The sequence below is a fragment of the Falco rusticolus genome, chromosome 6 (assembly GCF_015220075.1).
Source record: "Falco rusticolus isolate bFalRus1 chromosome 6, bFalRus1.pri, whole genome shotgun sequence".
In the NCBI taxonomy this organism is placed as follows: Eukaryota; Metazoa; Chordata; class Aves; order Falconiformes; family Falconidae; genus Falco; species Falco rusticolus.
In genome coordinates this window covers 10,597,624-10,623,906 of record NC_051192.1, presented here as the reverse complement: position 1 = coordinate 10,623,906, position 26,283 = coordinate 10,597,624, and the positions used below count along the sequence as shown (strand labels likewise).

Genomic DNA, 26,283 nt, shown 5'->3' with positions numbered 1-26,283 from the left:
GGTGCGGCGGGGCCCTGGCGGCGGGCGGGGTGGAGGCGGGTTGCCGTCGCGGGGAGCGCGGCCTGGCTCGGCGGCGGCACCGGGATGAGCGGCAAGGAAGGTGACGGCGGCGGCGCGCGTCCCCGTTCCCCCCTCCCTCCCCTCTCCGGTCCGGCGGCGGTGAGAGCCGGCGGCTCCCCGGTGCGCGGCGCGGCTGCGGCCGCCGCAGGAGCCAGACGCGTACCCCGGCCCTGACGGCGCGGAGCTGCCCGCCGCCGCCTGGTGCACAGCGGTATGGGCGGGCGCCTCTCGGGGCGGGCGGCCGATGCGCCGCCTGCCGCCGCCGCCGCCGAGGGGCGGTCCGGCCGCAGCCGGCCGCGGCCGGCGGCCGTGTGGGCCCACGGGGGCCGGTTCAGCCCCCCGAGCCGGCAGGAGGCGAAGGCGTGAGGAGCCAGAGCCCGCGAAAGCGGCGGCGGGGGCTGGGGAGCGGGAGCGCGCCTCCCCCGTGAGGCCGCGGTGCCCTGCGGGTGTCACTGATCTCTGCCCTTACGCTGAGGGGGGCTGCTTCATCAGGTGTTACCGTCCTGTCACTTGGGCTTTACAGATACGTCTGCAATTCCAGTTTTAGAAATCTTCATTCTCGGTGGTAAAGAGGCGGCCGGGCCGGTACAGCCAAAAGCGGGGTGTGTGTTAGGTCTGTGAAGCGGTTGTAGTGGTGCCATGGCGCTTGCCTGGGTGTTGGTTTGGCCTGGGCAGTCACAGAGGCCTCCCTTCAGAGCGGGCCTCCCTTCAGCCAGAAATCCGGCTCTGCCGCAAGGAAGCTGGCCTCTTTATTTTTCAAACTTAAGCCTAAGTTACAGTTCCTGCAGCTGGTGGGGTTCTCTGATACTCAAGTTGGTTATTCACTGGAACCTCTTCTCTATTTCTCGCATCCCCCCACCACACGCGCTTCAGGAGGGCCTGTTTTTTCCTGTAGGTCATTATGATGTTCCCAACTTTAAGAATGCTGCAGGGAGTTTAATTCTGTGCACTATTTCAGGGGTTGTGTTTGTAATGTTTTCAACTTCTACAGGAAAAACAAAACCCTGAACTCATGTCCTAACAGAAAAGAAGGAAAAAATGATTTTCAGTTTCCTCTTTTAGAAAGTAACTACGCCCACTTCTGGTTTTGGTTTTGGATAATAAACAATTAAACGGAAACATTTTAAAATCCAGTGTTCGTCTGTAACTTTTAAGTAGCTTCCTTTTGTTCTTCTTTTAAGGAAATTGAGAGAACTCCACATATTCAGAAAGGTATGCTTGTATGTAAGTTTGCCAGATTTTGGCCTCTGTTAGGAACACAAAGTGTACAGCTGTCACAAAAAGGAGGTAGTGAGAGGGAGGAATGGTTAAAACATGAATGACACAGTGGGTCAGTCCTAGATGAGGGAAGGACAAAAGGAAGAAGCAGTGTAAGGTACAAGTCAGTGGTAAAGTAAGGCAGTCCAAAAGAGATGAGTGCGAGGTGAGGGTTTGAAAGGGAAGGCTAAGGAAGAGGCGTATCGGGCCAGTTGAAGGGAACAGCTGTATTGGGGTGAAAACGAAGAAACTGGTTGATGGGCAGAGTGTAAGGACCCAAGATGCTGCACTGCAGGAGCTAAACCTGCATGCCTGGATAATGGTGGCCTACTTAAGTTATGCCTTGCTGCTTTTTCTGATTACTGAAGACTCTGAAGACTCATGACATAAATAATTACAGTAATGGAAAACATAGTTTTAATGACTCCTGCTGAGCTGAATATTTAAAATAATTTAAAAAAAAAAAGGGGGGGGGGAATAAAAGGTCTAATCCTGTAGGCCCTTGCTCACGCAAGGATTTCCATGCAGCCATTCCCTTACAGAAAGGAAACATAAAAGAGTATGAAGACCTTACCACACACACACACAAAAAAAAAAAAAAAAAAAGACTTGGGATCTTACCACACACAGCCATTAGAAGCGGTAGGATTTTTTTCTAATTTTCACTAGGAATGTGGTGGAAAAAGTAGCATGCTAATGTGAAGATGATGTCAGTTGGTAATAAGGTTCATCCAGTTACCTTATTCTAGCCTGAAAATATGGCTCCGGTCAGGGATGCTCTGGTGACAGTGTTCTGATCCTGCTTATGCTCTGGCAAAATTACTTCATTTTTAAATATTTTTTTTGTGTGTATTTTTTATGAATAGGATCGGGTGGGTTCAGAAAACGAAAGCATGACAATTTTCCACATGGTCAGAGAAGAGAGGAAAAAGAGAATGTTAATTCATCTTCAGCTTTGATGACATCTTTTAAATGTAAGTAAGCATTTGGAAAGCCAGATTATAATAATGTGGTATAGAAATTCTTAGGAAATTTTTTGGTATTTAGTGATGGAATAAACCAGCTTTCTCTGGGGGAGAAACTTGAAACTAGTTGGACTTCTTCATACATTTAGAGCTTGGTGTTTTGCTTTTTGTGCAGTGAAGTCCTGAGAGCGGGATTTTGCATAGCTCCACCTGACTTCTGACTTGCTCCCTTTTTCATCCTACCTGCGGTTCCCCCTCCCCACCCCATTTGTGCTGAACCTGATGCTAAGCAAACGGCTTAAGTGTTCAGCCAGGTTACTGGGTTACTGTTACTGTTACAGTTACTGGTAACTGCAAAGGTTACTGGGCCCTTTGGTGGCAGAAAACTTAAGATCTGCAGGTGTAATGCAAAATCTGAGCCGTGGGGACAAGAAGAAGAGATGGCTTCCTCTGGGAGACTGAGAAGGCTCTTGGCTGTTGACCTTGGCTGTGGTGCATAGATCGCTAAGTTACTTCAATGTAAATCTGGATGCATTGATTTGCCAGTTGGTAGCTGTTTATCCATGCTCTTTAAAAATAAGAGTTTAGCTAACTAATATAGACACTTACTTTAGTTTGAGTGCCTTTTCAAAATTAGCTTATGTTTCAGTTTCTTTGAATAAGCAAGTGTAAACTTCCCTCCAACCAAATTGTTTTTACAGGATTTTGCACAAAACCAGATTTAAACTCCAGTTAATCTAATTGAACTTTCTCATTAGACAAGGCTAAGTTGAGCTTCAGAAATGAGAAGTTTTGACAAAAGAAGGGAGATGTGATACGGGAAACAGATTAATTCTTGGTGTAAGATTTTCCCTGTCCCACATATTTTTTTATGAAGCTAAGGAGGATGAAGAAGTAAGAGCTGGATGGCTGTTACAGATGGTCACTTCAGTATCATGTAATTTCCTTGCTTTCTTTAAAACAGATACTTCTTTTTTTCTGTGGAAGTCAGCTTGGCAGGTGATTAACTTTGACCCCTGAACTTTTATAAGAATAAAGTACGTGCAGTTGCTCTTCAATTGAGCAGTGCAACTGTATTTTCAACTTTAATTTTTCACAGTTAAGCATATCAGTTTATTATAAGGTTGCCATTAATTCAAATTCAAAACAACACTTGTTTCCCTCTTTTCCCATGAGATCCAGTCAGCAGCGTTTGGTTAATTTCAGAAGAGATGTAAGTGACTCGGTTTATTCAGCTTTTCAAAGGTGGACTCTTTGTATTGCACTAGTGCTCGTAAGCCCCACACAGAGATGCTGGTGGTCTTTGTCTCCATGTCAGAGCAAGTATTAAGCAAAGGTGAGCTCCGGATGGTTTATAATTGAGCAGGCTGTGCAAGATGGACCAGAGTGCTGCACTATTTCCACATATGTTGCCCAAATCTAAATAACCTGATGTGTGACATTAAATTGTTATACACATGTTGCTCTTTTTAATCTCTTTGGGAAAAAAAAAGTACTTGAATTGCCATAGTTATCTGTTGGCACCAGAGATTTCTTAACTAATGGGAAGTTGTCTTCTTTAATAATAATAATTAATCAAAACCCAAGGAGTATTTCTTTTGCTTAATACATTTTTAAATATGACAGCTCAGTGATACAGAGAGTGGACAGGATCTTGGTTTGTAAGGCTAAGATTTGTTAAGTGTCATTTTTAATGATCTGATTCTGCATCACCAAGATCAATAGAGTATTGAGTCTTGGCTTTCAGTGATGGATTAGACATTAAAGCAGAATGTGTGGAGGAAATGGCTTTGTGATCCTGATGCATGAGCCTGGAGAATCCCCCGAGTTCTAATCCTTTGCAGTTTAGGCAATAGTACAATAGGTATTCTTGCATTCTGTTAGGCTAAAGATTACTGTATTTGTTGGTGTTTTAGTTCAGGTCACAAGACACTTCCTAGTAGTCCCTAACAGGCTTAAAGTCTAACATAAAAGCCACAACTGTCCGGAAGAGACTGGGGGACATTGCTAATATCGTAGATTTTCAGAATAGTGAATTTCCTGGTAGATGAAATTTGTAAATGGACATTGGAAATGTCATATGTGGCATCCTATGAAGGAAAGTACTGGTCACCTTCCCTCACGTTCCTGTTGGTATGACCTGAGGGTAAATTTCTTCTTGATGGTAATTTAGTGGTGAACTAGACTCTCAGAATTTGGAAGAGACACACCAATCAGACATGTGAAAGATTTAGAAGATTAGTAGGAGTATTTGTAATTTATCTTAGAGTTTCAGAAGAAGATCGGGGAGAACAGAACAAAGTAAGAGGAACCAAGTTTTTATCAAGGCAATGAGAAGTACAGTTATTTTTGTACCTTCATCTAAACTTAGCTTGCCAGGAAACTGCTACACTTTTTTAGAGGATATTCACTTGTCAGGCTCTTTAAAAATGTATCCTCTCAGCTAATTGTCCCCATTCTCACACAGATGTTTTAACTCAGTTACGCAGGAGGTGTGTTAGATTTCTTATAGGTATCTATTAATTGTTTATTTAGTGGAGTAATCATCTATAAAATGTTAATGGTATCTGTGAAACATTCATAATGTTTGACTGTGATAACCAGACACATATCCTCTCTTCTCTGCCTTCATTGGAGTTAGACAGAAGGAATGTATGTCTGTAAGACAGAAATCTTACTTTAAGTAATTGATCTCACTTTGCTTTAATACTTCTAGTTCTTAGGGATATTAAAATACTTGACTATTGGCCATGTCTAGCTGGGATGTGAAATGAAACTTCTTTTTACTAAATGGTGCATTTTTAACAGTGTATATGCCTTAGCCAAATGCCTTGTTTGGTTGGTTTGGTTTAGACTGGCAAATCTTATTTACTAATGATTGTCGGGGTTTATTTTTTAATTTATCTTGCTGAATTTGGGTGAAATTTTAAGTCTTGTTTCCTGAACAGCAGTATTGCAGAACACATTTTACTAGTTAAAAAAAGTATTTTACATCAAAGTTGTTTGGGCTGCCTTAAAGCATCATCAGGGTTGATGCTGCCTTATTAAACAAAAGTAGTATTTTTGATTTTGCAGCTCAGGCAGGTGGTGGGAGGTGGTGGCCTTCACAGCTGTGCCCCATGCAGGAGCAGCTGCGCTGCCCACCTTGGGAAAAGACATTCCCAGGGAAAAGACTGGTGGGGCTGGGGCCCATAAACAGTCACTGTAGCACAGGCTCTCTGCTCTTCCTGTACACTATGTATATGTGATAACCATATTGATTGACTGCAGCATTTCAGCTGGAGCTTGACACCAGGCACGATAAATATGAACGACTTGTGAAGCTCAGTCGTGATATAACTATTGAAAGCAAAAGAACAATATTTCTGCTCCACAGGTTTACCAGGTGAGTCACATTGAGCATGAAAGTGTTCATGGAAACGTAGAAGCTGCATTGCAGTGTTTTCTGTATTTGTGATTAATAGGTGCAGTGTTCTGTTGAGAGGAATTTAATTAACTTCCCATAAACATCTTTAGGGTGGATGTGAGCTAATGAATGCACACTCCAGTTAGAGAATTAAAGGGTGCTGGTTCAGGTTTCTCAGTTGGTTTTATTGATGTATTAAACAGCATCATAGTAGTAGAGTGTAACGGCAGGTGAGAGCTTTCCAGATTTCAGCAGGCTAGGCCAGAAGTGCATGCACTCTTCCTTCAGTTACCTCTGCAGTTACTTCACCATTTTGGTTTTTGCAGCCCTGCCCTAGGTCATCAATGCAAAGAGGAGGCGACCTGGGTTCTATTTATGTCAACTCATACTGCAGTCTAAGAGGCTTTTGTGTGAAGTTTTGAGCTTCTACATGTTTTGTGTTCTCATGAGCCTTCAAGCAATCTTTGTAAGCCACAGACAAACTAGAAGAATAACAAAGAAATTTGAAGCTTTGCATAGCCTGTTGCGTAAAATATTTGCTATATGTGTCAGACGTTGTTCTTAATGTGTTATAACTGTAACAGCTCTCCCTGTTCCTTCTATTTTTAATTTATTTTTTGTTGCCTATCAATGCATTTCTGCTGTAGTAGTGACTATTTATAGTTACCATAGTAGTAACAGTTATAAATAGGTATTACGAAGTTGCCCTCTTTTTAACTTGCTCCTGTTCTGCAAAGAGGAGGCATTGTGATAATTCTAGTAACTGCTACAGCCTTGACTGTAAATAGCTACTCCCACTGCAGGGGCTATGTATCTGGGAACTGGTAGAGGAAAGAACAACAACAAAAAACTCCTTTACTCTGATTTTTAGATTCCTGTTTTGTAAGACATTTCTGGTTTTGTGAGAGTGGAAGCTTTCCATGCTGTATTTTTATTTCCTTCTCCTTTGCTCTTTGCTATTATTGTGGCTTTAATTTCAGTAAACTTTAGTGCTTTTAAATGTTTTCTTGGGACCTGTCTATCAGTAGCTCCTTAAATAGACTGTAAACCAGTACACCATATAGGTTATTTGAGGGTGGGGAAGTTTAAAGGAAATTAGATAAACTAAACTCTAAATGCCAAGTACATACTATGTTTGTGAATAGATATTTCACCTGTTCCTGAATTGCATAGTTCATAATTACTTCCTAAAAAAAAAGTAATCACATGTAGAGGTAGATCCTGTATTGTATTTTGCAATACTGTAATGTATTGCAAAATACTAATTTATTTTTTTTAAGAGCTTGAGGGACTTCTGCAAATATTGCTGATTTTCTGGTGTCGTTTTTTGAAGCCTTTGCATGTATTTCTCATTGTTCTTATTTAAGCAATAATTAAAATTCTGGACTGGAATAAACATCATCTACCAGAACTGTGTTTGGCTGGTTGATTATTTTCATAATCTACAGAATTTAAGAATCTGCAGTAAGTATCAATGAAAGTTAAACTGTTTCTCTTTCCAATACTGGCTTTGCTTTTTCCTAAAGCCATTGAAAATGTATGGGTTAGTAAAGAAAATGTGTAATATTTTTTAACTGTTTGTTCACATTCTGAAAGCTGTTCTATGATTGCAGTGCTCCCAATGGGGAAGAAATACTAAACGAGTCTGAAGTCAAGCTCGATGCTGTCCGACGGAAGATTAAGCAGGTTGCACAAGAACTGATTGGAGAAGACATGTATCAGTTCCACAGAGCTATATCTCCAGGTAAATTATTTTGAAATAGGGGAAGTATGCAATTTTGCACTACGCTCAGTTTCTCTTTATGCAGCAGTGGTTCCTCTTCATGCCACAGGTCTGAATTTGTCACATTTCTATGGTTTAAATCAGGACTCTGATTAATCTTTGTTGTTAGCAAAGTTAGCTCTCGTATTAGAGAGACTATTGCCCTACAGTCATCTTACCTTGCAGTTAAATGAAGAATTAAATGGGAGACTGCAAATGGAAAGATTTGCACCTTGACCTAAACTGAAGTTGGGAGTAGTTCTAACAGATGTACTGGATGGTGTGTGACAGAGAGGAGTATGTGCAACACACTCATTTACTCCACCTGAAGGGTTGTAATTTCTAGGAGGAGAGCAGGAACAACTTATCTTGTGAAACGACCCCATCTGGAGTTGACAAAGTTTATGAATTAAAATCCTTAGATTAGCATTTTCTTTCTTCTGAAGACTCAGAATATGCTTTTGCCTCTGTTACAAGCATTAAAGCAAAGTTTATATGTTTCAGTTGCATCTTTTTCTGCTCCTCCCTGTAAATAGCAGTCTTTACTAACATCCTTGAGATACTAAGTCCCAGTGTTTTCATGATTTTTGCTGTCAAATCATATTTCTTTGCTGAATTGTTGCTGACTATCTGAATCTTACCTAAAATTGTTATGCCTTGTTTAAAATAGGAAAATAGGTCACTGCTTCTTTGACATCTTGGACATGGCATAGAAGTGTCTCGTGTTTATCAGTTTCGGTTTAAACATACTGGAGTCCTGTGTATCTTTCCATGTTCAGGCAAGATTTCTTCGGCTGAGGAGAGCTGAAGATTTTCCCTGAATGATTTAATTGTTTAAAAATGTCTGTAGGATTGATTTTATAAACCAGCAGCAAATACATCTGTGTAATTTACAGGGCAAACAGCTCACAGATTAACTTGTACAATTGTCTGGCACAAACTTAAGTTTAAGAGCGAGACAGCTCATAAGTGAAAGCTCAGTTTGGCACTTCTGAAACAGGAGGAGCTTGCCATGCTAGTCTTCAGTGGCTCTAATGCAATTTCACAGTCCTTACCTGTGGTGCATTGCATTGTTCAGATGAAATTTAAGTAGTTATTCTTAAAGAGCTACTTCATCTGTGTGTGTCTTGCTGCTGTCTATAGCTTTGTACTGTAATGAGGCAATGAAAAGAAAGATAATTCAAAACTGTTAACACTGCAGATGACCTCAAAACTGTGAATAAAGCTAGTCCAAGTATCCTGACATGCTGAAAATGTGTTTTGGTTTTTATTTGAAGCACTGCTTATAAAAGCTGAAAATTCTTGCATTCAGTTTCATGAACATTTTTGAAAGCTTCATTGAGACTTGGAAACCTTATCTGAGTAACCCCTGAAGTTTGTAGTCCCATGAGAGTCATATAATGCTGTCTATAAAACAGCAGCATCTGAGGTCTTCTACCTCTTGAATCTTTGTGAGACCTCATGATAGGAACTATCAGCCTTGCCATGTGAGCAAACTTGTTATGGTGTAACCAGTTACCCAGCATTAGCTGCTTCACCTGAATTGTCTCTTATTTTCTGAGCATGTGGCGCTGTGTGGGTAAATTCAAAGAGGCATACCTCTCTCTGTTTTTACTGAGGGGTAGCTTGCCTGGGATTAGCTTGCATTCAGCTCGGATGTAAGAGCATGCCTACCTAGCAGAGAGATGGAAACCTACTGTGTGATAACTTCTGTGTGTACCTGTGTCGTACAAAGCAAGCGAGCAAACCTGATGCTAGGTTTCTACTTCCAGATTCTCTCCTGAGTAAAAAAAAAATACTGGTTTTGGTTTTTAATCAAATTTGGAAAGTTAGATGTTTGGTTTTTGTATGAAAGATTTGTAAACTTAAGCTAGCCGTAGCAACCTGAAAACAAAGACATTAAGGAAAAATATTTGGTTCAGATTTTCTTTATGTATTTGGTAAATACTCATACATAGTCAACTACACTGGTTCTCCTGTATAATTGATTTCTGATTTGCATAAAGATACCTGTTAACATCAAAAGACACCTGAATAAACTCTTCAGAAAACGACTGAAAATATGCTGTCAGAAACAATTCAGCATTTCTAAAACTTTTCCCCAGTGGTTTAAATCTCACCTTCTTAAAGTGACTAAGATGTATTTGTCCTGAATTACTATAGACCTCTAGTAGAGGAAGTTTGTAGGCCTGCTGCATGCGTATGATGACTCAGTGCATCCACAGCTGCAAAGTTTTTGGAATAGAATAGGCTATTTCAGATGGAAGGGACCTACAACAATCATGTAGTCCTTACCAGTCATCTGCCTAACCACTTCAGGGCTGACCAAAAGTTGAAGTGTGTTAAGGGCATTGTCCAAATGCCTCTTAAATGCAGATAGGCTTGGGGCATCGACCTCCTCTCCAGGGAGCTTGTTCCAGTGTTTGATCAGCTTCTTGGTAAAGAAATGCATGCTTCCTAATGTACGGTCTAAACCACCTCTGATGCAGCTTTGAACTATTCCCATGCGTCCTATCATTAGGTACCAGGGAGAAAAGCTCAGCACCTCCCTCTCCACTTCTCCTCAGGAAGCTGTAGAGAGCAATGAGGCTGCCCCTCAGTCTCCTCCTTTGCAAACAAGACAAACCCAAGCTAGCTGCTCCTCACAGGACATTCTTTCCAGCCCTTTCACCAGCTTTGTTGCCCTCCTCTGGACACATTCAAGGACTTTCACATCCTTTTAAAACTGTGGGGCCCAGAACTGCACGCAGTTACATACACCACAACAGCACATCCCTAACACTTGCATGGGACTTGGAGTGAGATTGTCATAGAATTAAAGAATTTTCTTACCACAGTCTTAAGATAACTTAAGAGAATGAATCTTTCTGACCTCTCCAGGTAAAAAGAAAGGACGGCAAAGAGATATTAGTACACTAAATAATAAGAGGGTGGAGAAGTAGACTCTGCTGTCTGCCTTTCCAGCAATCAGGTGTGCAGTCTTTCAAACAAATGTCTGAACTTCGCGGGTTTGTGGACAGAACTGAAAGAGAGAAATATGCAGTCACCGTTGCATTTCTGGAGTTTGAACTGGGAATGGCTGTACTTCTACCTTTTTCCTCTCTTCAAGTGACATGAGTAAGTGGCAAGTCTATGGAATCTCATCAGTTGTATAATACTGCCTGGCCCTGAGATCTCCCCATTGTTGCAGTCATTAGGTAGTTCTTATCTCGTTAAGAAGACTGTATATTAAATCCAGCTGAAATAAGTTGCCTTCATTCCATTTCTGTAGGTCATCCACAGTGTCTACTTAAATTCAGCTCTTCTATACGATGTTCCCCTGTGACAGAACTCAGTGCCAGCTGGGGTTCATTGTGTGTGTTTTGTAAGGGCACGTGTTAGAATATACGTGTGTGTCACTGAGAAGACAAGGGAATGCTTTTAGGCATGGTTTAAATGAACTTGTCAAGTATGAAATGCAAACCTTTAACCAGAGCTTCACTCTTACCTTGTTCATTAAAGCCTCTGCTCTCCAGTTAGGTATGGGGGTGGCAACAAAAGGAATATGCAGGTGTAAAGACTTGTAGACTCTTGATCATGCTGAAGCTAGGATCAAGGAGGTGTGAGAGACGTGAAAATGCTTGATGTCAGGATTATGAAGCTGAGATAGAAAACCTAGAAACATGAAGAATGAGGGGACAGTTAGATGAACAGCAGCTGTGAGGGGGAATGCTTTATTCCCTCTGCCCTGCACTGTGATAAGAATTAAAAGCGTTGCTTTAAGTTTTGTTTTTTAGTGTTTGATTGTTGCTTTGCTTTTTTCACAGTGGAAAAAGCTTGCATGCATTTTTGAAAATAAATGTAGCTAGGAGAAGTGTTAGATCTTCTGTCTATATATATTTCTTAGAGCTGTAAGTATTGACCTTCCTTTCACCTAGTTTTCAATTCCGATTTTGTATTCTAAAGAAAATCTGGAGAACTAGTTAAAAAGCTTTTTATGAACAAAAACATTGCCATTAAACTGCTTTTTTCTAAAAAAAGGGATAAAGAAACGCCTATGTCCCATATCTCAAAAGCAGCATGTCCAATTAACCTCAAACTTCCTAAAAATATTCTCCTTTGTCTTGAAACCAAACATGAAACATCCTCCTGTTCCCCACCCTACCTCTCGCAGAAAGAGTAAAATGGATCAAAACTGGGCTCATAATGGAAACCAGCGTAGCAGCCTTAGCTGGAGAGTCATGACTGTCTGCATAATAAAGCTGCCTAATACATATTTTATTCAGTATAACTGTTAGCCTATTAATAGAAGAGTGCTATGACTATAATGCTTGGGAATATTGTTTGCCACTTGTAATTGTTAAATGCTTTTTTTGGGGTTACTCCAAGCAGTTGTTCTTTTGACTTGAAGATAAAACAATTCTGGCAGAGCACTAAAGGAGTTTCATGCTTTCCCTCATTAAGAATAGTGCTAATGGCACGCAGGACGTTTCCCCAAAGGACACTTGCATGAGCTCAAACACTGAGTATAGCACTAATTGAACAACAACAAAAACTGATGACTGTTTTCTACACGTTTCTTAACAGTACAGATTGTCCCAGGGGATGATTAAACAAGCAAACAAAGAGATACTGAAATAATGAAGTCTTTTTTTAATGTAGAGTTCTTCATTTGTTATGTTAGAATGTTCTGCTTTGTTGATATTTTTAAAGCTTTACTATTTGTAATATAGAATTCCTGCTCCTTTGGCCCACTTTGCAGTGTATACCTTATATATCCTGTGAGGAAATGTGTACTGTTCCTTTAAAATTGTTGTGAGACTGTGCAAAAAAGGACTGAAGAAAGATTGTGTGAATTTATGAAGGGGAAGAAATTTTTGGGGATTTTATATATGTGTATATTTATGTGTTTGGGTATTTATATTCATATATATTTAAAATACTAAGGAAGATACCAATAGTATACAGGAAAGACCTGTACGAGCCTTAAAGACAAGAAAGAGGGTGCTCTGCAACATGTGCACGTGAGTCACAACAACCCCACTCAACACTGCAGGCTTGGGGAAGGGTGTCTGGGAAGCTGCCTGGTGGGAAAGGGCCTGGGGGTGCTGGTTGATGGACATCTGAACAGGAGCCAGCAGTGTGCCCAGGTGGCCAAGGCGGCCAGCAGCATCCTGGCTTGTAGCAGACACAGCGTGGCCAGCAGGACCAGGGCAGTGCCCGTCCCCCTGCGCTGGGCACCGGTGAGGCCGCCCCTGGACCCCTGTGTTCAGCTTTGGGCCCCTCACTGCAGGGGGACGTGGAGGGGCTGGAGGGTGTCCAGAGCCGGGCAGGGGGCTGGGGCAGGGGCTGGGGCACCAGCCTTGTGAGGGGCGGCTGAGGGACCTGGGGGGGTTGGCCTGGAGAGGAGGGGGCTCAGGGGGGACCTGATCGCTCTCCGCAGCCACCTGACAGGAGGTTGTTGTGAGGTGCCTGTCTGTCTCTTCCTCTAAGTAACAAGTGATAGGACAAGAGGAAATGACCTCAAGTTGTGCCAGGAGGTTTAGATTTGATATTAAGAAAAATTCCTTCGCTGAAAGGGTGGTGAAGCATTGGAACAGTCTGCCCGGGAAGGTGGTGGAATCGACATCCCTGGAGGTATTTAGATGATGCGTGGCACTTAAGGATATGGTTTATTGGTGGAGTTGACATGCTAGGTTGTCGGTTGGACTTGATCTCAGAGGTCTTTTCCAGCCTAAGCAGTTCTATGATTCTCTTAGCATTTATGTAATTCTTCTAAGCATGTTATAAATCTGCTCCGTATAAATGCAAAACCTGTGCAATGCAGAGGGAAACTGAGACTTGCTTCATAGGTTGGCATTGTGTGGGATTGAATAGAGTACCTTTTAAGCATGATTTTGTTAAGTGCAATCTCTAGCTCTTCAAAGATTTGCTCAGTTTTTTTGTCCCTTAACCATAAGGATGTGTGAGAGAATTCTAAGGCTTTTGAGCTCTTAAACTATTTTCTGTAGGGCACCTTGGCTGAAAATCCTCTTCGAGTGATAGTTTTAACTACATGTTGGTGTTTTTACAATGAGGTCATTAGATTCTGCTAGGAGTAAATATAGGTGTGATATTATCTTCACAGCTGATAACTGTACCTAAGACAAAATACGGAGTGAGAAGCCCATAATTATTCTGAGGCTTCTTCAGTAGTGCGGTACAGAGTGATGATAGGAGGTGCAACCAGAGCGTTGTTGGCTGACCTTTCTGTTTGCTGTGTGCCTGTGCGAGCAGCAGTGGTGAGTGCTGTAGTGTGCACAGAGAAGCTCATTAGCTCTTTATCATGTCTGCACTTGCTCTCAATAGGATTAGATGACGAGGCTGTAAAATGTCAGCACCTTGTCAAAACTATTGCTCTGTGACTGCTTCTGCCGCAGATGATGTGGGAAATTCTATGTAAAAGTTCAGCATTGACGCAGTCTAACACATAATTTAACTTGTGCAGGCTCTATTTGTGTTCTGAGAGAATGATATAATGGAGCTTATTTCTGTCTCCTGCCATTTAGAGTCACTTCAGGTGTGTAATCATACTGCAACAAACTGGATTGCTGGATTGGGCAAAGCCAGTTAAGTCTGCATGGATGAAAAGGAAATACTTTAATTGTATTAGAATACCATTTTTTAACTACAGTATGTAGGACCACCAAGCATGATGCTGTAAGAAATGCTGTGGAGATGAGTGAGGTCTGTCCAAGCAGGTGGATTTAGATTACTGGTTATTTAAGTAATATTAGGGATTTTTTTGGTATTGTATGAAGGATTTGGATTAGAACACAAACTAAAGGAACTATCCATGTAATGATTTCTATGTTCGCTGGGTTTTTGTTCTTAACTTATTCTGCTTGTTATGTAAAGAACATCTCATACTTGAGCTGTGCTAGCTACCTTTGTATTTGTGGACATCTGTGTATTTCTGAAGTAATACCAAGGTGAAGAACTATTCTGCTTGTTAGGAACAGTAGAAGTAGGACTTTTTTTCTTTTTTTTCTTAAGAAAGTTTAAAAACTAATAAAAATAGGTGGCATATTTAATCATAGGTTGGCAATACAAAGGAAGAGCTTTTTACAGAATGAGGAAGGTATCATGAATTGTCTTTTCCTGGGTGAGACATGTACTTGAATACACCTAAAACTTGAAAGGAAAGCTATCCATGAAGGAAGCGGTCAGGTTTCTGCAAGATGGTGGGAAACTGTAATAACACAGGAACAGGATGTAACTGAAGAATTAATCTCTCTGCTGTAGTGGGTGAGAGGTAAAATGCCAGAAATGGAAACAAAGTTTCCTGATTATACTGGAAAATTAACAGAATTTGTAGTGAATAAACCAGTATTTATCAGATCTAATTTTGTTCATTTGTTTCTCTGTTTTGTTACTTTCTCTGTTTATGTTCTCACATCACCAAGTGAGCCAACAAACTTAGTCAAACTGATTTTCTTCACTCTGCAAGTTGATTATTTGGAACTTGATATTCAGCTGACTGCATTTTACTACCCTTTGCTTATTTCTGGTTCAGGCCTTTTTTCTAGGTTCTTCCAGGGAAAATGAAAAATCAGCAACTGCAAAACCTCTCATGTTTTACTTTCTGCTGCAGGGTTTTTATGTCCGTACACAAAAACTTCAACTGGGAACATGAATGTGAATTCAGTTGTAATCACAGAGGGCATGCAGTATGTCAGCTAATCCCTGAATGAGCCATTGAGTTCAATGTCGGCTGTAAATTCAGCAGGAGCTGTTCAGGACAGTGTTAAGTCCGTAAGAAAAGCTATATACAGTCTTTTAAAGATGCTACTGTGGGTCAGGCCAAAGAAAGGTTGTCCTTTCCTAGTTCTAACTTAAGATCTAACTGTACTAGACAGTCTGAAACTAGTGACGTTTTTGTCTTTTAATTCAGTTTCATAGCTAGCAAACGGAGGAGACCTTGTGCTCTAGCTCAGGAATTTTTTTTCAACTCTGCAGCTGTTAACATTCAGTTATTCACAGACCAGAACTCTCCAGCCTTTACAGGACTCAAGTGCAGGTGGAACATGAGAGAAGACCAAGAAAAATCTAGGAACCGTTTTTGTTTGTTTGTTTAAAATCACACAGGATTGTGTCATAGAGGAACTCCATTCCAGGAAACAACTAGTATAACACATCATGATTAGGTTTTTGTTTTGCAGTCACGTGGTGAGAAAGTTGGTGAGTGGTGATGTACCTTTTTTACTATCTCACCAGATCCATATTTATGAAGATAAATGGCCACCACTGGTTCTTCTGACATGCTAGTGAGTTGGGGCTATTGCATGGAAATGACATTGTCTTGAGGAGAACTTTCACTGGGGCTTGAACTGAAGAAGCTGTGTTTTGTTAGGTGCTCTTCCTTCTTTGATCATTTAACATCCTGGCTGAGTCAGAGCTTCCTTTCTTTGGTGGCTTGAACACAAAGCCTGAAGGCTGTAGTAGTGTAAAATTTGCCATCTAACTGAATGACTTTTAAAACTCTGTATCAATTATCAAGGCAGTTGGAGGTAGTCAAAGCAATCAGGAAGACTTACTTGTCACAAGAATAACTTTGGTTTTTTTGTTTGTTTTTTACTCATGTAGTACAGTGACTGCTCTTCAGAACTGCTGCTTTTTTGGGGGAGAAATAAACAAGAAACCCCAGAACAAACCCTTCAGAACAAAAAACTTTGTTACAAAATTATATCCCTCGGGTCTTCAAGTAGAAGCAAAATGAAAGCTTATGAATTTCTCATCTGCTATGAGTCATCTGCAAAAAAACTAGTGTTTGTCATATGTACATATGTGTTTCTAGTAACAATAACAAAAAGGCTTGATTAAACTGTTCTCTGCAATGAGAGATTAGAATACTCTTTGCAGTTTTGTGCAGGGGTTTTGTGCCTGTTTGGGGAAATAATTTAACTCTCACAGGCACCTGTGCCTATTAAATAGGGAACCTGTATTATCTGCAGTTAATGGGAAAACAGACTGATTTTGGGATTACCTTTTCCATAAAGTGGATGTACATTCAACGTTAAACAAAGTGCAAACAATATTAACACTTCAGTCTCTGAAATGCATCACTTCAACACATGCAGCTAGAAGGGAAGATGAGCACAGATATGTCAAGTAGCAGCTGACTAATCACCAAAACATTCAGGGCTTAATATGAGAAGTTTGCATCAGTTCAATTATTGATATAATAGTAAACCAGTTTAGACAAATCACTGTTAGATGTAATGTACATTCTTATTTATATTCCTTTAGTAATCAGTTCAAGGTTATTTAAAATACGTTTTTCTGACAGGTATTCATATCTGGCTTCGTACTGACTCCTAAATTAATTTCAAAACTGGATTGATAAAATGAAGCAGTTTATTCATGTGGATGTGGACTTACCTGTGTTGTTTGTCTCCCCAGTTCCCTTAAAAATTCTTTTGACGTATTAGTGAATAGAATTATCTTTTTTTTCATTTGTAAGCTTTTATGGGCGTTTGTTCTAGTGCTTTTATTTGTATTTGTTAGTCCCATTTTATAAAATTAATCCCTGTGTGGAATTATTCTTTTAAGCCATTTTCACAACAGGATGTCCAGAGCATGCCTGCCTCTGAGGCTAGCTGGCTTCATGCTCTTTCAGTCTGCTATTACAAAATTAACCTTTGACTTCACACTCACAATCAACAAAGCAGTTGGATTGTTTCGCAGCCTCAGTTTTAGTTTAATTACTTAAGTTTTTATAACTTGTGCCTGGGAAGAGACCTGTGAATCTAAGGAAGCATTGCCAAGTCTGTAGACAACTTAAATGGGAAAGGCCAAGTTGTGAATTGTCAGTTTCATCTTAATAGGATCCTGACTCTGAAGCAAAATGATTTAATTTGTGTATTAATACTTTTCAATCTATTGCTTGTACTTGTTTCAGTTGATGTACCCAGTTAATTATTTGCTTACTTCACCAGTTCTCCGCTGATCAATACACTTGTAGAAATGTGTTAAGTCTACCATCCTTCCCATATTTTGCAGAGCTTAGTAATAAGGGCTGTCTAGTTTAACTTTGGTTTTTCCCTAGTTGGGATTTTCACAGAAATATGACTTCTTTTTTTTTTCTGGGTTGTGGGGGGTTCTGTGGGTTTTGGTGTGGGTTTTTGTGTGTTTGTTGGTTTTGGGGTTTGTTCTTAATGAGAATGTGACTTGCCAGCCTGAACATGATGATAAGATAGAGCTGTGGCTGTGCTGTTTTGATTTTGTAATGAATTTGCAAGTGGTTAGTTTCACATGACTTGCCCTGTAAATAATGTGCCCCACCCTTCATATAGTGATCTGGAGGAAACTTGCTGTGTATATTTTCCTCCCATCTTCCTAGTGGCTGCTGTTGGTGTGTGATTCCTGCTGCATGGTTTAGGGGAGGAGCTGTGTAAGAGAACACAGGCTGTCATCTGCTTGTGTCCCAACCGTCAGCATAGGCTGCTCTGTGAGCAAAAAGATGCAGAGAAAGAGGAAGGAAAGAGGACAAAGGGATAGAAAGAACATGAGTTTGAGAAGGAATAGGAAAAGAAGCAGCTTATTCAGGAATATGACAGGTAACATTGACGTTGCTAACCTTGAGAATTGAGAGGCATGAAATCCTTTTTAACCCGTTTTTAAACTGTTGAAAAGATACTTAAAGGAGGAAATGAAGTAAAAATTTTAGGAGGAAACTTTGACCTCGTTTGACCTGTTGTTCTGGATTAAAACTTCCATGCATGCATGCAGGTACATCTCGGGTGGAATTAGATTCTGTTTACCCTAACCTGACTCCTGCAATTAAAGTATATCTATTCTTTGATATTTTTTTTTTTTTTAATAGAACCATCTTTTCCTACCCCTTATGCACTCATTTGACCCTTTGAGTACTCCAATAACTTGTTTTTTTGAAGAAAGCTGATTTCTTGCTGAGTTTCTTAGAGAAATTACTTAACAGTTCTTTCTTGGAGCTTGCATATGTAGATGAGGAGAAATGTCTTAAATATCAACTGATACAGCTGGCAAAAAAAAGTGCACAAACTTTTAGGCACAAAATCTCCTTTCATTCTCAGAAGATATCTCAGTGTAACTTTCTACTTCTTTTGTAGAAAATAAGTTTTTAAAATACAGAGTGAAGCTCTTACACTGGGTTACTGTAACTTGTCACTAGTGTCAGCTATTTATATAGAATAGATGTAATAAAGTATCAAAATACTTAATAATTTTGTTACCTTACATCTGTAATTATAAGAAGTGGTAGTAGAAATAATACAGTGCTTTTAATTGGGATTTTTGGTCCAAGTACTAGAAAAAAAAATTACATAAAAGGCAGTCTTACAAACTATTCCATTACTGGCAGCTCAATCAGTAAATAAGCCAATTTTGGAATAAATCCAAAACAAAAGCATGAGGGGAAAGGTATTGTTGGATGGTGTAGTGAAATGGGATGGGGTTTTTCACCTTGGGGATTATTTGCTGAAAATAGCGGATGTCCTACCATTAAGGTAAAATATAACATGTTTAAACATCCTTCTACCTGCACCTGGAAACACCTTATTTCAAGGTCTTGGGTCATTGAAGTGTCATCTTGTAGCTACTTCTGCAAGAAGGACTTTAAAAAGAAAAAAAAAAAAGTCGAATATGAATGTTCTTTGCAAAGTAGTTGTTACCAGGATTTGTTACCGGTCTATTTGTAATGGTGACAACTTTAAATGAGGTTTTGTAGTAAATAGTGGGAGATCCCTAATTGTGAAAAGATGACAGTAAATGACAAACCAGACTGTGTGCACAACACTCACATGATGGTGTTAAACAGAAGGAGCAAGAAGAGTGGAACATGTCAGCTAGGGTGGGATGGTGGGAGGAAGCAAAAACTGTGTGCTTATACATACATATATATACACATATGCCTATATAAAAAAATACATAAAAATAAATGAATGGAAGAGCCAAACACTTCTCCTGGAAAAGGACAAAATGTGTGTGGAATAGTGGAGTGAGCTGAAACTGGAAGTTATGATTGATCGAGAAAGCTGTTTACTAAAAAGTTTGAGAGCCGATTTGATCTCTCTGAGAACTTGGGAAAACGCCAGGTTGATTCTTCATATGCGATAGTCTTCTCCACAGATAGTAGATTCTCACAGATGTTGTTGTGTGAGTGCAGCTGTTTCTGGTAGTGTACAGCTTGTCCACAGAAAAAGCCAAAATTTCGTAATGAATTACTGGCTGTGTTACATCACAGGGTAAGTCAGGAAGGGAATGGGTGATGAAATCTACCTCTCTGCAACTTCTGAAGTTATTTATCTTAGAAGATCCTGAGTAGCTTTTATCTAGTATTCTTCTATTGCTTGTGCCCAGAATGCTTTACCTGAATTCAGTTGATTAAATTATTGTATTTAATTGGTCTTGCAGCTCTGTGTCTGTGTTCTGACTTGTGAACAGTAGTGCTAAGTGTGGCTTTGGTTGCTGGATGCTTATTCTGCTTTTCCCGCTGCTGCTGTACAGAAGCATAAGAGGTGCAGGCTAAATTGCCATTTGAATTGCCTCTGCTCACCTTGCAAATACATATTTAAAAGGAAAAAAATGCAGGTCACTTATCACGCTTTTGTGACTGTATGTATAAAGCCTTCTGCAACTGAATTTTCCCTGGAGGTTACCTCTAGTTTTTCGGAGGTATTTCCACCCTCTTCTGTTATTCACGTATGTGTTGTCATCTTTTTGATTTAGACTTTTTCTTTGATCCAGATGAAGTCTAAATTTGCTGCTTCTGCATATCTCCGTAGGCTGAGGTCCTGGCCCTGTAGAAGTCAGTTGAGGATTTAAAAATTATTCTAATGGAACTAAGATTCTATTTCTGGTACCCTTGGGTACCTCCACATTTTCTCACTTCATGGACTAGTAAAACTATTGTCTAATCCTGGCTCTCCTGCAGCCTGATACGGCCATGGCACCTCGTTGTTTCTCATGAAGTGAAGCCATCCCCTTAAAACAGCTCAGAATGGCTCTACTGAGCCATCTCTGTCATATTACAGTCTGTTCTTTTGATTTCCTCCTTTGGTGCTTTCTCTGTCCATAGGTCAGATATACACGTGCATTGAGTTTGTCTTCAGGGCTTTTTTTAGCTTAGTCCTGCCATGGCTGTTTGTTCCAGGTTTGTTTCTGCTTTTTTTCCACCGACAGTGCCAACTTCAGCTTTCTGCTTATGAACTTTTCCCACATGCTTTCCCCAAATATGTGCTCTGCACATAAGAAAAAACTGACAGCCTGTGAATTTGCTGTCTGAACATTCAAGCTCTTTTTTAGATCTCACCTTAGCTATAACACATACAGAAAATCACCATCTGCTAAGTAGGTAGCGAGCGGTGATTGTGGCAGGTGGCTACAGATGGTGTACAAATTGGTACAAGCTACGTTTGTTATCCCATCTTTCATTTCCTTGCCAACACACCAGCTCCTTTTGTCCCCCTGCATTTTTAGAGTGAAAGTTCTTTTGGACAAAGCTGTTGTCCAGTATATTCCTCTTATTGGATATCACAGTCCTGTGTGTTTGATTTTGGGTTTTGTTTTGTTGTTTTGCTTGTGGGGTTTTTTTATGGTTTTTTTTTTTTTTTTCTGGCGTGATTTGTAACAACAGATGCTTTGTCCTGAACATGAATTTCACCTCACCTGCATGTTTTAAGGAGCCTGTTCACCAATTCCTGCAAAACAGAGAGGTGGGAAATTCAGTTTTAAGCAAGTATCTACTGTTGCTAGTAAGGTGAAACAAAGGAAACTTCTTTTTTGTAGGTGAGCTGCCTTGCTTTTGATTTATCTGCAGTCTTTTTCTCTGCACTGTGTCCTGTTTCTTTGTAAGCTTGTGAAATAGTAATCTGCACTCTCCACCATATGAATGCTGTATTTTAAAAGCTCCATTATCATGGAGTGGTTTGTGTTGGAAGGGACCTTTAAAGGTCATCTAGTTGAGCCCCCCTGCAATGAGCAGGGACGTTTTTGACTAGATCAAGTTGCTCAGAGCCCTGTCCAGCCTGATCTTGAATGTTTCCAGGGATGGGGGCATCTACCATCTCTCTGGGCAACCTGTTCCAGTGTTTCAACACTCACTGTAAAAAATTTCTTCCTTATGTCTAGTCTGAATCTGCCCTCTGTTAGTTTAAAACCATTACCCCTTGTCCTATTGCAACAGGCCCTACTAAAAAGTCTGTCCCCATCTTTCTTATAGGCCCCCTTTAAGTACTGAAAGGCTGCAGTAAGGTCTCCCTGGAGCCTTCTCCTCTCCAGGCTGAACAACCCCAGCTCTCTTGGCCTTTCTTCACAGGAGAGATGATCCATCCCTCATCATTTTTGTGGCCCTCCTCTGGACCTGCTCTAACAGGTCATGTCTTTCCTGTGCTGAGGGCTCCAGGGCTGGATGCAATGCTCCAGGTGGGGTCTCACCAGCATGAAGCAGAGGGGCAGAATGACCTCCCTCGACCTGCTGGTCACCCTTCTTTTGATGCAGCCCAGCATACTGTTGGCTCTCTGGGTTGCGAGTGCACATTGTTGGCTCACATCCAGTTTTGCGTCCGCCAGCACCCCCAAGTTCTCCATAGGGCTGCTCTCAATCCCTGCATCCCCCGGCCTGCATTGATACCAGGGGTTGCCCTGACCCAGGTGCAGGACCTTGCACTCGGACTTGTTGAACTTTGTGAGGTTCGCTCAGGCCCACTTCTTAAGCATGTCCAGGTCCCTTTGGATGGGACTTCATCTCTCAGGCATGTCAACCACACCACAGCTTGGTGTCATCAGCCAACTTGCTGAGGGTGCACTCAATCCCACTGTGTTACTGATGAAGATATTAAACCAGTACTAGTCCCAATACAGACCCCTGGAGGGGCATTATGGGGAGCTGCTGTTCAGTATGTTTCTGAGAGTAACATGATGCTTTACACTGAAATTACAGAAGGTTCTGAATAATGAAAAATGCAGTTGGAATGAAAACTTGAAGATGTTTATCTACTGTGTTCTTGGTCTGGTTTTCGTACTTAAGAAGCATGTTATGTTGGATTATCTTTCAATGTTATTTCTGGATTATCTTAGCTTTCACTTTTTGCTAGTAAACTTAAAATAGTCTCACTTAAAAGATTTCAAAAAATAAATATATGTGAGCCTAGATCACTGCTGGAAAGTTTGAATCATTAGTTAATTCTGTTTTTGCAGGACTTCAAGAATATGTTGAGGCCGTCTCATTTCAGTATTTTATCAAAACACGATCTTTGATTAGTGTTGAAGAGATCAACAAACAACTAATATTTACAGCAGAAGACAGAGAAGAAACAACAAACAAGGTAAAGAGTTTTTCTTTCCTCATGTCACAAACATCTTTCTGGGGTGGAAATGCAGTGAGTAGTCTTAGTCACATTTTTGGCATCTGATTAAATAAGGCCAGTTGGTGGAACGGTGTTAGATACACATATGGGCTTTCACTCACTTGTTCAAAACGTGCTTTTTATTCTGACAAGTCGTAAACTAAATCCATGGGATACGAGTTTATAAATTTCACATCCTTTTTATGCAGAGCAAACTGAACTCCTTCTCGTAGGGGGAAAGATCCAGGATAGTGAAGTATCAGCAAAACATATGAGAGGAGGGGTATTTAGTGGCAGGGACTGCCTGTAAGACCTACTGGTGTGTAGTGATGTAGCAGAAGTTGGGGGAGACAAGTGAATCCAGGGCAGGATGAACTCCATGAATGAAATCTTACTGCTGGTACTGAGCTAGTCACAAAAGGCACTGTATTTGGCTTCTGTTAAAATGCGCTACATATGTCTGAGCTTGGTCGTTTGTAATTTTCCTGGAGTTGATCTTGATGCTTCCTCTCAGAGGACAAGCTTGTGTCCCATCATGCCTTAGCTCTAATACCATAGCTGCTGTTTCTTGACTTGCCCATACTTCTACCCTGCCCTAAATAGGACTTTTTGCATAGGGACATACTGCTGCCAGCGACCACAGCAAACCGGGTACAGTTTGATTGTTGACAAGGGACAAAAGGCAATTTTGTAGGAACGTACAGAAATGCATGTGCAGTGCACGTGCAGTGTACAGTAATGCACAGCACTACTGCTTTAGGTGAATTCCCAAGTCTGCTTCTGTGGAAGAGATTCTGCTGTAAAGCACTTCTTACTCTTTCTTCATTCTCTTGGTAAGCTATTTGCAAAGAAGCCAAGTTTGTAGCTTAAGTTAATTTCTTCCTACTGAAGGCAAACCCATTGTGGCACACTTGTTTTATAAATTGTGAAGTTGTTAACCCCTGCGTACATGCCTCTGACCAGATTTGTGAATTCGGGTGGATAGTATGTTATGGGAACAAGGGAACAGAAAGAAACCTGCGTTGTCTCCCATATTACCCATATTTTGGCAATAAAAAGTACTTGGATACAAGAGCAAACTTGTAACTTTGTGGTGAGTTTTCTTCATGAAGTATGTTGTTACTGTTTTAATAAGTTCAGCTGATATAAAATGGATCTGAGAGAGCTATACCCATCAGCGTCTTGTAGAAAATGTATTTTGAAAGTCAGGATGCTATTACAAAATCGCATCATTTGTTTTCACAATGCAGACTCTTTTTGATTCTTCATTGCTTTGGTAGCTTTGGACAGACCATTTAGGGAAAATTCAAATCTATTAGGCTGCAATCCTTCAGCCAAAAAAACCCCAAAAGCAACTGCAAATAAATGTTGATACAAAGGTGTGATAATTCTGTTTGTAAATAGAGATGGTAGAGGCAAGGTATGTTTATCATGCTTGCTAGAATGGAAATAACATCTCAAGTAGAAATGATGCTTTTGTACCTTCCAGTATGCTGGAAGGAGGTTAGTACTCCTGAAAACAGACTGTGTGGAAGTGCCATGCAATGTAATTTTCCAGAATGTTTCCAATTACCAGTTATATTAGATAAGTTAGTGTGTATTTGAACCATTATAGACTGCTTTTTCATAGTTCCCTGTACTGGGCTTTGTTCTGTTCTGTTCTCAGACCTCCAATTCCCATGATAAACAGCCTCATGCTTGGAGCCTGAAGGTAACACCTGTAGATTACCTGCTGGGAGTGGCAGACCTAACTGGAGAGCTGATGCGGCTGTGCATCAGCAGTGTTGGAAATGGTGACATCGACACGCCTTTTGAACTGAGCCAGTTCTTACGTCAGATTTATGATGGTTTTACTTTCATTGGCAACACTGGACCTTATGAAGTATCTAAGAAGTTGTATACCTTGAAACAGAGTCTGGCAAAAGTGGAGAATGCCTGCTACACGTTAAAAGTACGGGGATCTGAAATCCCAAAGCACATGCTGGCTGATGTGTTCTCCACCAAAACGGAGTTGATTGACCAAGAGGAGGGTCTTTCTTAAAATAAGGAGACTGTTCCAACTCAGAAGTGAAGAGGACTTCGAGAAAGCTTTTTTTGTTATGGTTTGTGGAGTTTTGACTCTTCTCAAAGCTTTTTAGGTAGAGACAGTTTTAGTTTTATCTATGAGAAGATGGTTTGCAGTGGAAATTTGTAACCAAAAATACTTTTTATGATGTGCAAGAGAACAAATGTTTGACTTTGTCCTCTTGGTATGGAATCTCCTGTATTGCTCCTGTATTGTATCTTCTTTCAGAACAACCAAAATTTACACTGCGCTCTACACCAGTGACTGTCTGTTGTGTGAGTCACCTGAAACTGTTACGGTTGCTGTTACCACTTTTCAGCGAGCCTAGCAGTGGGGAAAAAAAATGGTTGGGACCGTTATTTAGCATTATCATAGGTTTCTGCTGACTTGTTTCTGAGTATTTGGGTTCTATAGTCATGTTATACATAAAACAATGTTATGTGTAAGTTCATCCCTTGACTTGAAACTGAGGTCTCAAAGGTGCCATGTAACTTGTTTTCTCTGATTATGCTTTTGAGCGTAGAACTGAAGCTAAGTCAACTTTTCACCAATTGACAGTGAAGCTGATTGCACCAGGCAATTACTACTGTGCACTCATTATTTTGGGGCTCTGTTTAAATTGAGCTCTGTTCAAGTTAACACTGGTACTTGACAGTTTTGACATGAGCTAGAAAATCCACACACACATGAAAGTGGAATGTATTGGTTTACATTTTTTGTAATACAGTTTAATGCAGAATCTGACATCTTTCTGTTTGTAGAGAAAAGCAGAAGACCTGCCAAGTGTGTTTAACGTGAATAATTTGGTGTTAGGACAATCAGGTTTTGGCCAAAACAACTACGGTGTGGTGTTGGAAGTCTGTTCTCCATTGTTTGTGCTGCCCTGAGGACCTCCAGTGTGGTTGAACTGGTTTGAGTGAAAAAGGGCTACCCAAGCTTTAAATATCTGTTAGCAGGAACTATATAATGTGCATGTTTCTATGGAAAGGAAATTGCAAACAGAAATAAGGCAGACATTCTGACTTCCACGTTTATCTTTGAGGTGGGTATGTCACTATTGGCAAAAAATCAGGGCTTTCTGCCGGTGTCTGAAGTTATGAAAGTTTGATAATGTACATTATGCTAAAGGAAAACAGATAAAACAACATGATCTTTAGACTCCAGGAAACAGGCCTCCCAACTGCAATTGAAAATACTGCATGTTTTTTATTTCCACTTCCATATGCTGTGATACTGCCAATATTTTTCCCATGAGCATGTCCTGAGTAGCTTGGATCATCAGATGTATGGATAGGAATGGGTAAATACATTTCTGTCACATTTTTCCATTGTTTCCACATAAAGCAGTATGTGGTGGGTTGAACAAGGAGCAGCTTTTTTTCCTATTGTTTAATACTGTTTTTTACAATAAATTCTGAAAAGTA

General features: G+C 40.5%; 1 protein-coding gene across 2 annotated transcripts; it reads left to right on the top strand.

The window, feature by feature from the left end:
- TSNAX (translin associated factor X) lies at nucleotides 1-26,283 on the top strand. Of its 2 annotated transcripts, XM_037391768.1 has the most exons (7): nucleotides 28-100; nucleotides 1,242-1,272; nucleotides 2,184-2,291; nucleotides 5,553-5,667; nucleotides 7,302-7,432; nucleotides 22,646-22,773; nucleotides 24,461-26,283. In XM_037391768.1, the coding sequence occupies exons 3-7, from the start codon at nucleotides 2,276-2,278 to the stop codon at nucleotides 24,833-24,835; spliced, it is 765 nt and encodes a 254-aa protein (XP_037247665.1). In that variant the 5' UTR covers nucleotides 28-100; nucleotides 1,242-1,272; nucleotides 2,184-2,275; the 3' UTR covers nucleotides 24,836-26,283. The 2 variants fall into 2 exon arrangements, with proteins under 2 accessions (XP_037247664.1, XP_037247665.1); XM_037391767.1 differs by lacking the exon at nucleotides 1,242-1,272 and having other exon boundaries at nucleotides 1-100.